General features: G+C 47.2%; 1 protein-coding gene across 1 annotated transcript in view; it reads right to left on the minus strand.

The window, feature by feature from the left end:
- Positions 1-613: 613 nt before the first annotated feature.
- MPZL1 (myelin protein zero like 1) overlaps positions 614-16,376 on the minus strand; it is a 63,663-nt gene continuing 47,900 nt past the window's right edge. The window contains exons 5-6 of the mRNA XM_053909347.1: positions 14,332-14,434; positions 614-3,169 (exon numbers count right to left, since the gene is read on the minus strand). Of these exons, the coding sequence (XP_053765322.1) occupies positions 3,068-3,169; positions 14,332-14,434 (205 nt within the window). The 3' untranslated portion in view covers positions 614-3,067. The remainder of the gene's footprint in view (positions 3,170-14,331; positions 14,435-16,376) is intronic.

Here is a 16,376-nt window from a genome sequence, read left to right on the forward strand (position 1 = left end):
TTAGGAGCTCTTAGTTATTTCTGTTATGTCCCCTGTCACTCCTACTCTGTGGCAAGGTCCTTGAGGAGCTACGTCTTGTTCATTTTATTTCCTAATCTTGGCCCACTGCCTGGCACGGGACAGTTCTCAACATAACTCTGTTGAAGGAATAGCCACTATCATCCAACCAGTTAACATTTGCTCAGCCCCCAGGTGCCAGGTACTATCCTGTGCACTGAAGACAGAGCAGTGAACAAAACAGCAAAGTTCTGGTGCTTTTGCTACCAGGGGAAAACAGAGCAGCACACGTACAGCCGGACAGAGGGAGAAGAACGAGGTGGGAGTAAGGCTAGGGAGGGCCAGCGGCAGGGGGTGGGTGAGGTTGCTCTGTATGTGGCACAAAGTCTCCGGGAGGTGACATCTGAGCAGACGCTTCAAGGAAGTGAGGGAGCAAACCACACAAACAGGTGCAGGATGTGCTCCAGGCAGAGAGGGGGCGGCAGGTGCAAAGGGCCCGCGGCCGGCACATGTCTGGTGTTTCTGAAGGAGGAGGAGGCCAGTGTGGCCGGAGTGGGAGGAGCGAGAAGGCTTTTCTCTCTTTCTCTCCTTGGTTAAAAATGAACACACGACACAGTTCAGTAATTGAAAAAGATGTATTAAAATATTCACAAAGGTACAATCGAGAAAGGAAAAAAACAAAAAATTAATAATGAACTTGATGGTTTTTCCCCAGCCGGATACATTTCCACCGAAACACTACAGGTGGTTTGGAATTTGCACCTCTAATCCCTTCTAGGTGGCCCCCTACAAAAATCACATGTAACTTTAAAAGGTCTCATTCTGCCAATAATTGGACATGGAAAAGGCAACTGGGCCAGTGTCCTGTGTGGCCAGGCCCACGCACGCTGGCAGGCAAGAGGAAGGGCCCAAAAATCCACAGGAGGTTAGGCAAAAGCCCTGCCCCCGAGGCACTCTACCCCAGTTGCTAGCAGCTTCCTTCAGACAAGCCTGCCCCGTGGACCGAGCGGGGTGGGGGCGCTGCAGCGTGGTGGGGGACTCTCGGCCACCGTGCACGTGCTGACATGACAGCCCGGGGTGTCTGGCCGGGTGGGGAGGGCGCCTGGCCTGGCGGGAGGCAACCTCAGGGGTGGGGGAGGCGGGGCGCGCGGGGCTGGTTCCGGGTGGCAGCTTCACGAGCACAGGGTCCCGGCAAGGAAAGGAAGGAATCGGGACTCCTGCTGTCAGGAGGTGTCAGGAATGTATGCTTTATTCACAGGACCTGTGCAGAAAAAGGAGAGTGGCCCTTTCTCTGTAAAAAGCGACTGTAAGGAACCATTACACGTACAAAGGCACACACTCGGTCTCTCAACAATTCTTGTTCTTTCTGCCTCAAAAACAGTCTTGGTCACAGATTCTCACAGTGGCAAAGGTTTGCCAAGAATATTGTTAACTTGACATCAGTTTGAAGAAGGGTGACGATCCCAGCACCCCCCACCCTCCCCAACACACACGCACGCACACACACACACACACACACACGTCGTTTAAAGGCTCCTGTAGTTCTCACAATGGACGCAAGGAAGTTTTAGGACGCCAGGCAAAAGTGGACCGCTTTGCAGAAATGTCTCGGGGTGAGCCCTCTGCATCCCTGGCTGGCTGGGGGCCTGTTAAATTCTGTTAAAACAAAATAATCTAGAAAAAGGGGGAATGACAATGTAAAGGTGCTCGAGGACCTTCGCCATGCTTTTCACTCCCAGCAGAAGATAAAAACTCAGAGGCCCGACAGGGGGTGGGGGTAGTCAGTGGAAGAAAATGAGCTACTGGAAAGAATACCCAAAGTGTCTAGATTTTTCCTCATCTCATTGCTTACCAATTCCACGTGAATGGGAAAGGGTGGGAAGAAAAGGAAAAGCCAAAAAAGAAAAGGAAAACCAGAAACAAACCACCAAAAAAAGCCCCGAAACGGGAACGAGAAGAGATTCCCGAAAGAATAGTGCTAACAGCCCTGCTTGCTGATTTAAAAAAACCTAGACTGTCCCGAACCTCGAGGTCTCTGAGGCACCGAGAAGCTATTGCAGAGCCACGACGGACGCTGCCTCTTGCTGGAATGATGACGGAAGCTTTTACAAGGCCGATTCTCCAGGGAGAGCTCTGGGGTACCACGGGCTGGCTTTCCAATTAGCCCATTTGTGCCCACTTAAAAGGAAATGAAGCTCGTCTCCTTCCGCTGTCTGGGGACCCTCATTTCAGGCAGCAAGGACTCTGGCAAAGAATGTTAAGTGGTACCTTTTAGCCTCCAAACGCTACCGTACTCCTCAAGCAAGGCCTGGCTTTTCTACTTCAGTTGTGTGTATGGCATTGATCTGAAAGTACCTGGAAAGAAGTGACCTTGGCATTCACCCTTTGCTAGTCTTGCTATGATGGGTCCACACACTGATTAAGATAAAGGGCGTGACGTTAAAGCAAGCCTCACACACGAAGCAAAAAACAAAAACAAAAACAAAGAAAACCACGCCTGGATTTTAGAGAGACAAACACCAACAAAAACCCTCAAACGGTGCCCAAGTGGCAGAGCTCGCGGATGTTTTCTAAAAACGACAGCCGAACAGGTGGTGCAGACGCTGGGTAGAGGCCACCCCGGGCATGCTCCCGTCACCGGTATCTCCACTCTCCAACCCCAATAAAAGCTAAGACCGGTTAAGCCCTTAGACCAAAGGGCCACGTCTACTCGAATACAAAGATCGGCTACCACCTCCAGTAAGGCAAACCACACCTAAAGCACAGCGACAGGAATGTTTCTGACTTTGCTCAACTGTAAATGACCCTGAAGGAAAGCACAAAACAGCAAGACAATTTATATACACGTAGAGTCATAGCATCTTTTCATCATGCAACACTGGCTCCCCACATCGGATTAAATAGAATAGTTACGCATATCGTCTATACACGTCTTTTCCTCCCTCCATGAATACACATGTGCTCGTCCTTGCCCAGGTCTCCAAGGCCACACGTGGTCACGGGCTACACTTGCTGCGTCAGAGTCCAGTTTGGATCTGCTTCTTGCTTAGGACACGTTCTGGGTCTTCTCTCAATTTTTCCGGATGTCCGCATACACCACAGACTCTGACTTGTTAATCTTGTCACTGTGATGTCCGCCAGAGTGGTCTAACTGCGCATATATGACTGGGCCCTGGAGAAGAGAAGGACAGTTATTAGGGATCTGGGGAAACGGGTGGTCCCTTCGAGGGCAGGTGCCGAAGCAATCATTAGAGTGCTAACATTAGGGTTCCAGAATAAAGGGTTCCTTCTTAGGAAGGTCTTCCAGAAGATCTTTTAGGAGCAGGATGTCTAGGACTGACTTCATCACCAAGGCTGGGCTGCTCTGGGACAGTTAATGCTGGTGCCCAGAGGTGTTACCTTACTCTGCGTGGCTGTGTATCTGTTTGGGAGTTTCTATACACTGCAGTATTCCTCCTCAGGAATTACCCTTATCTTAGTCCCTGTCACAGGGCTCCTCAACCCTTGGAACTGGGATCCGAGGACGAAGATGGGGACTTGTACCAACCTGAGACCCACGGACGTGGTGAGCCTCAGAATGATGCACGTAGGAAACCAGTGTGTTGGATGCCAGCAAAGTCACGAACGATTTGAACTGGTCACTTTGTACAAATAGGTGCTTAAAAACACTTCAAATATTCTCCCATGTACATACCTACCGTATAATCCTTTTAGTCTGATCCTATCATAACCAATAAAAGTACTGCCCCTTTAATATTTAAGAGCAGGTAACTATTTTTCCTATTTCAAAATAAAAAACCAAGAAGCTACGATGTAAAGAAAACCCTGCATGGACGAGTGTAGAAGAGGTCCTCCCCTCGGCCTCAGCAGGGAGGAAGGGGGTTGCAGGGCCCCAGCGGGGGCAGCCAGGGAAGGTGGGCTGCGGGCAGGGGTGGGGTGGGGGGGCGGGGCACAGTGAGTTCTTGGACGCCTGGGGAGGAGGTCTCAGCAGAGGCTGGGGTTTCAAATATCAGACCGGTGCTTGCATTTCATGACCCTTATAGACCCTTCCAACCCAGAGATTCTAAAATTGTAAACAACAACAAAATGGCCCTGACTGTATAAGAAAAGTCCAATCAAACCCCAAGTCAACTCTTCTCCCCATCCAGGAAAACTCTCCTTGAGAAGTCGAATACTGTGCTTAAGCTTCCAACTTTGGAATCATAAGCTCGGTAGCCACAAGCCTGTGTTTGGACAAAACATCCTTATTCCCACCTAGGAGGCCCACAGCCTGCATCCCCCTGGGTGTCACGGCGGATCCTGGGGGGTGTGGGCACTTGAACTCGAACTGTGTCTCTGGCCCGCAGCCTGCCCACTAACAGACGGTGATTGAGACCGCTGTAGACTGTCCAGCCGACGGCAGGTGCACGAGTGAGCCAGCGGAGATCAGCTGCTCTGCCCCCCGACCAGAAGACCCACCCAACCCACCTAGAGAATTGGGAGCCAAATAAATGGTGGCTGTTTAAGCCATTATGTTTCGGGGTGGTTTGTTACACTGCATTAGGTAACTGACACACTAGGGGAGTGGAACAGAAAGAGAACAGAGAAAGCAAAGAAGAAAAAGAACACAGAATAATCTGAGAATCAGTCAGTAAATGTTAAAATACCAATAAGGCCTCTCATGTGAGACAGTGCGGTCTTTCATGACAAGAGGACACAACAATTTGTTGAAAGCAACTGGGAAATCACTAAAGAATAAAAGAAACTCCCTCCTGTTGATGGGTTTGGTTTTTACAAATTGCTTACCACTATCCAATGCCCTCACTCTCCTTCCCTCTTAGAATAGGGTCCTGAGGTCAGGATTTTGTTAGTTACGTGCCTAGAGCAGTATTGGGCAGACCCGGTAGGTGCTGGGTGAAGGGGTGGATGATGTAATGGAACCAAAGGACTTCTGGGATGTAGGTCAAGATCAGGCATCTGCTGGTAGGTCTAGTTCAGTCTAAATTTTTTTTTTTTTTAATATTTATTTTTGAGAGAGAGAGAGACAGAGCATGGCGGGGGAGGGACAGAGAGAGAGGGAGACACAGAATCTGAAGCAGGCTCTAGGCTCTGAGCCGTCAGCACAGAGCCTGATGTGGGGCTCGAAGTCACAGACTGCAAGATCATGACCTGAGCCAAGGTCGGACGCTCAACCGACGGAGCCACCCGGGCGCCCCAGGTCTAGTTCAATCTAGAACAGCTCTCTGAAGCTGGGTTCTCAGGATTAATTGGAAGCTGAAAGTATCCTTGGTCTCTGTGGAACACAGAGGATCCAGGGAATCAATATCAACTTGGAAACGACTGCCACTGCTAAGACAGTCACTTTTGGGGACTCGAGAATCAAAACAACCCCCAGAACAGCATTATCAGTAATCTAGCTGTTTTTACCGTATATCTTGGCACTCACCCTTTCCACCCTCCACTCTTTTTTTTGGCGGGGGGGCGGGGAGGGGGTGAGGGAACTTTGCCACCAAGAAATAACAACAATCAAATGAAAAACTGCTCTGGATGTATCTTTCCCCAACTATTTACTACACAAATTATCCTTAACTCCTGAAAATATTTCAAGACACGAACCGCTTGACCCGGATCTTTTCTTTTAGCGCCAATTCGAGAGAAAATTACTCCTGGATTCCACGTGCATGGAATGTATTCCAATATGAAAACGTACTGGTGAGGGTGAGGGTGAGGGGAGAGGGCTGGGGGAGACCGAGGAGGCCTGTAGCTGCACTCAGGCACTAACCACGCCGAAGCCACTGTGTTGAGTGTGTCCGGCCACCCACTTGCCATGGTCTCTGTGAGCCTTTCTAACCTCAGTCACACCTGAGCCCCTGGCACAGGCACCACCAAGACAGAACACCTGCTTCCACCACGTGCTCGGTGACTTTCACTCAACACCTTTGTCGGCGTTCGTGTCTCTGCCGCACACAGATGTGAAACGCAGCTGTGTATTACGACTCCGAGGTCGATGAGACTGACGATCAAAACAGAGTTGAAAAGAACCGGACAGACACGAGGCCATGAGTGCCTGCCTGCCTTCCAGCCAGACAGATCTCGGTCTCACACCAGCTCTGCCGCTAACGAGTAACCTTGAGCAGGTGACTCTGCCTAACCAAGCCTCAGTGTCTCCGTGTGTAAAACAGGGACAAGACAACGTGCCTCGCCGGGCTGCTGTGGGGACAGGGTGAGGCAATGCCCGGGGCGGGGGGCTTCCTCAAGCATCACCAGGTCTGTGCACCCAGCCGACCAGTACCGAACTGGTCCATTCAATCACCCCTCCCCCCACGGCCTGCCTGTTGTCTACGAAACATGACCCATTTCCAGAAAAGGATCTAGAAACCCAACTCCTCAGAAAAGATACCCACAAAAATTATTTTAAACTAAGCTTTACAAAGAAAGAATGGTACCTCTCATCCCTGATGCCGCGATACCCCAAGGAGGGCCTACCAAACACCCTTGCTCATCCAACCTTCCACATCCGATTCGCTGGAAGGACCTTGCTTTAGGTTTGGGTGTTCACCCTCCCTTTGCTTGGGTAAATGACCCCACCCTGCCCCGCCCCCAGCGGTGAAGCCAGTCATAATTCCTGTCCCTTTGCAGATGACTGGAAGAGGCTACAGCATGTGACCTGGCCCCAAAGGGGACTCAGAAGTTCGCTGGGGGGCTTCTGGTAAAGGTTTTCCTCCATAATAAAAACTGCAGGGAAGGAGATTCAGCTCTTCCCTGCCCCCCTCCCCATGTCCGGCCTGGAACCAGGGCAGCTGCGGGAAGGAGCCTGAGAACAAAGACAATATGCAGAGGATACGATGGAAAGAACTGTCGTGGACGACACCGTTGGGCCACAGACCGGAAGAACCCAGACAGAAGTACAGTGCTTGGGACTCTTGTGAGTTAACAGACCTCTTCCTTTTTTTAAAAAGTTTTTTACTTTTGAGAGACAGCAGCCTCCAGGCTCTGAGCAGTCAGCGCAAAGCTGGATATGGGGCTCGAACTCACGAACCGCGAGATCATGACCTGAGCTGAAGTCAGAAGCTTAACCGACTGAGCCGCCCAGGCGCCCCATAAGCCTCTTACTTAATTTGAAAGACACTTTTATTCAAGCTTTCTGTTACTAAGTCTTCCAATTATAACAAAAACGGTGACCAAGGACAGACAAATAATACAGCAAACTTAATGTCCTGCCCGGGTGTTACATCTTTTGTAAATTTCCTTGTTAGCGCATTCTGGATGCTACTCGTCTTCTGATAACATGGAGGTATTTACTCATCCAAGTGGTCATTACTAATGCTATTAGATAGGATGACGCCTGCAGGCAGGAAATGGAAGGTTTTGCTGATCAGGGAACATGTCACGGTAGAACCCTTGGAGGAAAGCACCAAGGGATCGTCCGCAAATATTCCCATCCACACCCCTACTTCACCGACCTGATTGCTAAGGTGGGCAGCAACTGCCTAAACCTGTACTTATAAAGCACAGTGCACCAGGGGCCCTTATAATTAAATACAGAAAAATGAGGGGGCGCCTGGGTGGCTCACTCAGTTAAGCGTCCAACTCTTGATCTCAGCTCAGGTCTTGATCGCAAGCTTGTGAGTTTGAGCCCCACACTGGGCTCCACAATGGGCATGAAGCCTACTTAAAAAAAGAAAAAAAGAAGAAGAAGAAGAAGAAGAAGAAGAAGAAGAAGAAAAATGAGAAGATCAACTTGCCCAACCCATTATTTCAGAGATGAGAACAGACGCTGAAGTTAAATAATTCTCCCCAAGTTAACACCATTGGCTAGACCCCAGAGTCAGTGCTAGTTTGTAACACATCACTAATTGTTTTTAAAAAATTTTTTAAATGTTTATTTATTTTTGAGAGAGAGAGAGAGACAGAGCACGAGTGGGGGAGGGGCAGAGAGAGAGGGAGACACAGAATCCAAAGCAGGCTCCAGGCTCTGAGCTGTCAGCACAGAGCATGACACGGGGCTCGAACCCACTGACTGTGAGATCGTGACCTGAGCTGAAGTTGGACGCTTAACCGCCTGAGCCACCCGGGCACCTCACACAGCATTAATTCTGAAAACACTACCCTGGAGTTTATCTAAATACAAAGATTTCCTCAAGGCTGTTTGTCAGGGTATTAAAAAACAATAATGACAACAATTATGCGTTAGGCTATGTATAAAAAAATTCTCCACATAATGGAAAATCCTAAAAATGATCTCAACACCCCAGGAGACTCGAAGGTTCTCCAGGGCAGGGCCTGGGTGTTAATCACCCCTGCATCTCCCGTGTTCGGCCCACACTGCACGTACGGTAAGCGCTCACCTGTGTGTGGAAGTGATCAAAACAGAACATACAAAGGGATGGTTAGATTCTTTAATTTTTTTTTAAACGTTTTTATTTATTTTTGGGACAGAGAGAGACAGAGCATGAACGGGGGAGGGACAGAGAGAGAGGGAGACACAGAATCGGAAGCAGGCTCCAGGCTCTGAGCCATCAGCCCAGAGCCCGACGCGGGGCTCGAACTCACGGACCGCGAGATCGTGACCTGAGCTGAAGTCGGAGGCTTAACCGACGCGCCCCTTGGGATGATTAGATTCTTAAAAGAATTATTGTTTGGTTGTGCCCAACTTATAAAACGTATTTAATCTCCTAAATTCCCTAATGAGGTCAAGTTTCCCAAACTGTGAAAACCATTGTGGCCTTAGTTTGAACAAACTGAAGACACAGCTACCATAAAGGATTCTGGAGAGAACCACCTCCGTTAAATACTCTGGGGCTCTGAAATGTATGGACCCCTGAGACATGAGCTGAAGGTAGCGTGTGGTGGTGAATAAAAACACACACCAGGGTCACCTGCTAACGCTCTGCGGGGCTTGCAGAGTAAGTGAAGCGAATGTTTTAACCTTAGGGTAACATTCCCCGTTGTAAGTTGACACGCCCACTAAATGCAAATCTAAATGAAACAAATACTAGAAGATGAATTTGCTAGAAAATCACACGGTCCACTTCCAAGCCTCGGGTTAACTGGCACGGGATTGGTAAATTCCAGAAACATGCAAGGCAGAAACTAGTTTTAACAAGCACCACTGGAAACTAAAAAGTTTGGTAGGCAAGATGAAAATAACCGAGGAAGACCCAGGGGACTCCAGGTCCATGCCACCTGAACAGAAACCCTGCTTTACAACAGGACGGGGAGAGCAGGGGCCTTCAGGGGTCTGCACTGAGCCCGAGGAAATAAGCCAAGGATTGACTATGAGGAACACCCCAAAGCTACCCTGGTGTTATCTTGCAAATGCCGAAAAATGCCAATAGAGATCGACACGGTGCGTGAATTCTCACCAACCTCTAGAAAATGCCATCGAGTCAGGCCTGGGCAGAACCCTGGGGGGCTTACTCACAGGAAGTGAGGCAGTCTCTGACTCAAGAACAGCAGGCACGGCTGGGGGAGGTGTCTGCACTGAAAACGGGGTGGGCGAGTCTGCTTCCTGAACAGTGAGCCCTCATCTCTCCTTCCTCTGTTCAACTCCCAAGCTGGAGATCAGATTTCCTTCTGGAAAAATTGACTAACTCAAGAGAAAGGACCCAAGGACCCTCTGCAACTGACACTTAGAGGCCCCGAACTGGAAAACAGACAGCACTTTATACAAACAGCGAAGCACCCCCCCCCCCGACCCAGGAAGCTCTATCTCTGCACAAAGAGCTGATCAGATTTGAGTACCTTATTTTTCAAATGATTTATTTTTGAGGGGGGGGAGGGGCAGAGCGAGGGGGGAATGGGGATCTGAAGTGGGGTCTGAGCTATCAGCACAGAGCCCGGTGTGGGCTTGAACTCAAGAACTGTGAGATCATGACCTGAGCTAAAGTCAGACACTCAACCGACTGAGCCACCCAGGCGCCCCCAGATTTGAGTACCTGAATTAAATATGATGGATAGCCAAGGATCATTGGGCATTTGAGTAAAGCTTCTAACATGAAAGACAGAAATAATAAGAGAAAAAGGCAATTCAAAAGAAACAGCAAAATCAAGTGATGGGAGAAAACATTTACAAAATCACATAAAACAGAAGAAAAAATGATATGCTCAGAGAGGTAAGACTATGCATTCATGAAAACAAGTACAGGACGTTATAATTAGAGAATAAGAAATAGCTCTTGAGGGGTGCCTGGGTGGCTCAGTCAACTAAGCGTCCGATTTCGGCTCAGGTCACGATCTCGTGGTTTGTGAGTTCGAGCCCCGCGTCGAGCTCTGTGGTGACAGCTCGGAGCCTGGAGCCTGTTTCAGATTCTGTGTCTCCCTCTCCCTCTGCCCCTCCCCTGCTCATGCTCTGTCTCTCTCTGACTCAAAAATAAATAAAACATTTAAAAAAAATTAAAGAAAAGAAATAGCTCTGGAAAATAAAAAGCTGAAATTTAATATTCAATAAAAGTTGAAGATAATATTGCAGAAATTTGCTAGAAAGCAGAACAAAAACTGTAAAACAAAACATAAGAAAACTAAAGGACTGATCTAGGAGTTGGTCCAATTCCTGGTAGGAATTTCCAAAAAGAGAGAACCGAAAATGGAAGGAAGAACATTTCTAAAGAATAATGGAAGAAAATATCCTAAAACCGAGGGACACAGTTTTCAAATGGAAAGAGCCCATGGAGCATCCAGCACAATGAATAAAAAAGACTCACAATTTTATAAAATTTCAGAACACAAGGGATAAAAAAGATTCTGAGAAGTGGAATAAAACCACTACCAAAGAAGCAGGAATCAGAACACAGCAACTTAGCACTAGAAGCTAGAAAAATCGACAATGTCTCAAAATACTGAAGGAAAACAATTTATAACCTGGAATCCTACCCAACTGCATTATCGAGCACGTCAGAGGGAGGAGAGTAAAAACAACTTTAGGCATGCTAGAAACAAATGTGTTATCTTACAGTTTCGGAGGCCAGGAGGGCTAAAATCAAGTATCAGCAGGGCTGCGTTACTCTGGGGGCTGTGGGGGGAACCCACCTCCTTGTTCTTCCCAGCTTATGGAAGCTGCCTGCATTCCTTGGCTTGAGACTCTGTCCTCTATCTTCAAGGCCCAAGGTATAGCATCTTTGAATCTCTCCCTGACTCTGACCCTCCTGCCTCTCTCTCTTACAAGGACCCCGGTGATGACACTGGGCCTGCATGGATTATCCAGGAGAATCTCCCCATTTCAGATCCTTGATCAGAGCTGCGGGGTCCTTGTGAAAGGTGAGGCAATACCTTCCACAGGTCCTAGGAAGTAGAATCTGTACATCTCTGGGGTCATTATTCTGCTTATCAAACAAAGCCTCAAAATTTTTATCTCCTGTGCATCTTTTCTCAAGAAGTTATGGATGATATGTCCCACTGTAACATGAGAATAAACTAAAAAGGTGAAGACCTGAGGTCTAAATAAGAAATGAGTAAATGAAATTCCTTGGGAGAGGAGGCCCAGGATGACTGCTCTGCAGCAGCCTAAGGCACAACAAAGCTAGAAGATTCTAACAGTTATGTCTCCAAAAAGAAAATGAAACCAACAGAATATGTGACATGTTTGAAGGTGTTCCAATTAGAGAGAGTTCTGAGATGGAATATAAAGATATACTTAGAAAACTATGCAAACAAAAAATGAGGCAAATATTGGCTCCGTGAAAAACAAAAAAGTATAAAAGGAAGCATATATATGTGGTACAACAGTGAAAAACAAACAGGTACATGTGGCACTGAAATATACCTAAATACAGTGAGATACACACTGGGGAGAGGCCGGTGTATATATATGTATGTGTACAGAGTGTGTGCTGGGAAGAAAGGCTGGGAGAAAAAGAAATGTATATTCTCGTTTTTCATAGTATGGAGTCAGTAGATAGTATCTAAAATTGAAGTACTGAAGTAGCAATGTGATAAAGTTGTTTAGAAACATGAAGATAAATATCAGAAGAAATAGTGAAAAGAATAGAAAGCGTTTGCTATTATTCTTTGTTTTTTTTTCCTTACTCCCTTCTCTTTCCTTTCCTTTCCAGACTCCCATCAGATTGTTTGATATTGTCCATTTTCACTCGTCTGCCCGTCTCGTCATGCTTCATTTTGGTAATTTCTATTGCTGTGTCTTCAAGCTTACTGATCTTTTCTTCTATAGTGTCTAATCTGTGGTTTACACCATCCAATGTTTTGTTTTATTTTGTTTTGTTTCCACTTTGGTCTTTTTTATATTTCCTCATTATGTCAAGGTTTCCTTTACATCATTAAGGTTATTTAGAAGATTCATCATACTTGTTTAAAAGTCCTGGTTCTATGAATTCCATTGTCTGTCATTTCTGGGTTTGTTTCTGTTGATTGGCTTTTCTCTTATTTATGTTTTTATTTTCTTGCTTCTCTGTATGTGTGGTAATTTTTGACTGGTGCTGGACTTGGTAAACTTTGCATTGTTGGGTGCTGAATTTTGTTGTATTCTTGTAAAGAGTGTTGGGTTTTGTTATGGCATGCAGCTAAAATACTTTCTTAGTTTGATTCTTTAAAGGCCTCCTTTTGCGCTTTGTTATGGCAGATCCACAGCATCCTTATTCTGGTGCTACCTTAACCCCACTACTAACGCATGACCATTCTGAAGACCACGACCGATATTCTGTATATTACGAGGTCTCTGCACTCTGGCTTTTAGGAACACAAACAATTCCTAGCCCTGTAGGATATCATATAACCCACTGCTTTTCAAGTGGTTCTTTCTCTGGTTGTAGGGTCTTTTCTCCCATGCATGCAAAAAACTATACTCAGAAAAGGCTCAAGGGAGCCCCACCACTCCAGATGTCTGAAACTCTCTTCTTCTCTGTGTAGTTTCTTCTTCTCTGGTACTTTGCTGCAGCAAGCCTAGCTACGTTGGCCTCTCCAAACACTGACTTCTGCCTCCTCAATTCGGTGAGACAACTGAGCTCCATTTCTGTTTCTTCTCCTGGCACTGCAGTGTGGACTGCTTCAAGGCAGTAAACTCAGACGATCACAGGACTCCTCGTTTCCTTTCTCTTAGGGAAAACAGTACCATTCAACCTGTTTGCCAATGTCCCCAAACCATTTGTTTCCTAGTCTGCTTTCAGCGGGTGAGCAACTCCCACAGCACTTCAAAGGCACAAAAAAAGTTTCCAAGGCTTTTTAGATCTTAGGCCCAACTCTCAAGCCTTTATTCACAACCCTATTCTCATTCACAATCCAAATTAGTGTATCTGAGGTATACTGTGTTATCCAAGAGAGACAGACAGACTAGGAATAAGTCATGAGCCCTGATGCTGTTATGACAGAGAATGTACGGTCTAGAAACTTGAGCTCTAGCCCTAATTCTGTTGTTAGCTGGGTATGAGCTTTTAGTAATTTAATACCACAATGCCTCAGTTTCCTCACTATGTATTAACACCTTTACTTCCTTTTGAATCTATCCGACCTCTAAAACACCTCAGGGAAAAGCTGTAACTAACCAAATTCCTTAGGATGCTTTCGACCCCAGAAGAACAAAATTGCTCTACAACAGAATTGTATATACTAAGCTGTGGAATTTTTGCCACGCCACAATTACAGTTACAATAGCATAGCCAAAACACAGTATTAACCATGATGCTAGATTCTGTGCTAAGTTCCAAATAAAAGTTCTTTCTCTTCTGTACTTTAAAAAAAAAAAAAAAGTATGTTTTTTTTTATTTAGAGGGAGAGAGAGCGCACAGGAGCAGGGGAGAGGCAGAGAGGGAGACCGAGAATCCCAAGCAGGCTCTGTGTTATCAGCGTAGAGCCTGACGCAGGGCTCGAGCTCACAAACTGCGAGGCCATGATCTGAGCCAAAATCAAGAGTCAGACGCTTCAACGACTGAGCCCCCAGGTGCCCCTTCTGTACTCTCTAGAAGTAGAAATCGACGCCTTTCCTTGTTCATCCAGCCTACCAGTTATCCAGATAAATGCTGACTTTCAATTTCTTCTGAAGAATTCATACAAAATAATTTTTTTATTTTCAATACCAAGAATATCAACTCTTCCCTGCGAATTTCTGGTCCTACAGAGGACCTCAAAACAGAATCTAGGTCTTTGGATTTATTTCCTTAAGCAATGAAGGAATTACACCTGCCAAAGCCGTTTCCTAATTTCATTCGGGCCAGAGGAGCCACGTTATCGGAGAACAATCTGTTAGTAGTGCTTGCGATCCTCCCCAGCCAGCGTTATTTCCCCTCGTCCTCTCTTGCTCTGTTTTCTGTCTTACTCCGCTTCTGTCTCGCGGCTCAGTGTCCTCTCCTGCACCAGGCAAGTGGCAGAGAGCACAGGGCGGCGGGCAAAAGGGCAATCAGCCGTTACCTGGTGAGATCCAGAAGGCAGGCTCTTTACTAGACCCTCTGTGTCGCAGGGGGACTTCCGGGGAGCCTGCTTAACCGGTGAGACACTCTCTGATGTACTGCAGCTGATGAGTTGGCAATGTGGAGAACAGATGTAAAAAAAAAAAAAATTAATTAAAATAAAGGGGGAAAAATACAGAAATGCAAGTGATGACAAGATGAAGCCGCAGATAGAACAAAACACGACAGAACGATGAGTGTCAAAATGATCACAGATCTTGAGACTCTTTTTTTTTAACCCCTGACACTATCTCTTGTAAGTCAGTGAACCTCCTCTGGGCTAAATACAGAAACCAGTACGGTGCCACCTCTTTGCCTCACTGTGCAACAATCCTGTCTCCTGAAGGGCCTCTGGCTATAATGCCCATTTATCCTCTGGCTGCTTCGTGTGTTTCTCCTGCCGTCACTCCTCTGGGATAAAGGTTTACGGGAGTAAGCTAAGCCTTCGTAACAGCAATGCAAGGCGAGCCCCTGCTGAATGCATTTCCCGAATTACAGATCCACATCGAGGCGGCAGTCTTGGCTCATCTCATTCCTTTCATTCCCTAGTTCCCCATCTTGGGTGTCCCCCCACCAGAACTACAACCAAACCGAAGAAAACCCAGGAAGTCGTGAGTGATAAGAAACTGTGGAATGCCACATCACACAGGCTGGACTTTTTCAAGGGCCCGGGGGGGACGGGGGGCGGGGGGGCGCGGGGGTCTTTAACAACAAGGATTATCTCGTAAATAAAGAAGGGAAGGCAAATGCCGGGAGGGAACTCTTTAGGGATTCTCTATTGGTACTTGTCAGAGCTTCAATCCTTTCGGATGTATTTTTAAAGAAAATCTTAGGAGTTTGGCAAGGTTCACGTTCAAGTGTTGTTACGAAGCCCGAAGCCAGCTGTGTGTTTAAGCTGCGTCTTCTCTGAAACGGGAAGCTTTGCACCCCAATTGAAAATGGTCTGAGTATCTAACACAGAGAGGGTCTCAATCACAACACGATTCATGCATGAAAGAACACTAAAACACACACACACACACACACACACACACACAGCCATTCTACATGAAGAACATATACATTCGGATAATCATACAAAGCCCTAGGAAACCTGACAACCCAATTTCACTGGGCTGGTATGCTCGACAAGTTGCCAGTGCAAACGCAGGACGTATTTGCGGACAAACCATAATAACTGTTGGGTTAGCTCGGAGCAAGCTAGTTAGTCGTCAACAAGGGAGACGGGCTGAATACGTACACACGGATGTTAACAGCAACGGGCGATGTGATTAGTTACCATGTGTCTAGTGTAGGTGGAAGGAGACCCCAGCCCTGTTACAGTCCCAGTGTGTCGTCTATGTCAGCTTTTCTTAAGAAGTGGAAGATAAGCAGGATCTGATCCCGGCACACCAAGGTAGAAAAAGGGAGGGGGAAAAAAAACCGAAGTAAGAAGAAAAGCAGCATTCACGACGCCATGCAGGATTCGAAGGCACGCTCTTCTGCCCCTTTATTAACCCCAAAGCGAAGAACTACAGAGGCCAGTATGTCCCCATCCTGGATTAGTCTCCCGTTGAAAACCAACACTCCGGTTATATTTCCTCGTAAAGCACTCACCATGCAAGGGGGGAGATACAGTCGGCAGAACAGAAGCATTCCGAGCAAACAGTATCTCAATTTGAACACTCGAGCTTGTTTAAAACACGGCACTCCTAAAGCCCGGCGCAGAGGGGCCCGGGTTCCCACCGTCCACGAGCAAGGGGGCCCGGGGCATGCAACCCTCTCAGATCACCGTGCCTTCGGGCTGGATAAGCCTCGCCCGTGCACGTGGGACCCGGCTTGTGCTACAACTGGAACCCAGCCTCCGCTCAGTCTTACCCCGCGAGTTCTACATAGCTTACATGGGTCAGCTGTCCAGCTGGAGTCGGGGAGAGAGAAGGTCCTCAGTTAGGCACACACCCTCTGCTCCAAGGGAACGGCCATAAACAAAAAGAACATCTATTTCCCTCTACATTTGGGTGCCCAACT

Source organism: Panthera pardus, unplaced genomic scaffold (genome assembly GCF_024362965.1).
Source record: "Panthera pardus isolate Hobbes unplaced genomic scaffold, ASM2436296v1 HiC_scaffold_21, whole genome shotgun sequence".
In the NCBI taxonomy this organism is placed as follows: domain Eukaryota; kingdom Metazoa; phylum Chordata; class Mammalia; order Carnivora; family Felidae; genus Panthera; species Panthera pardus.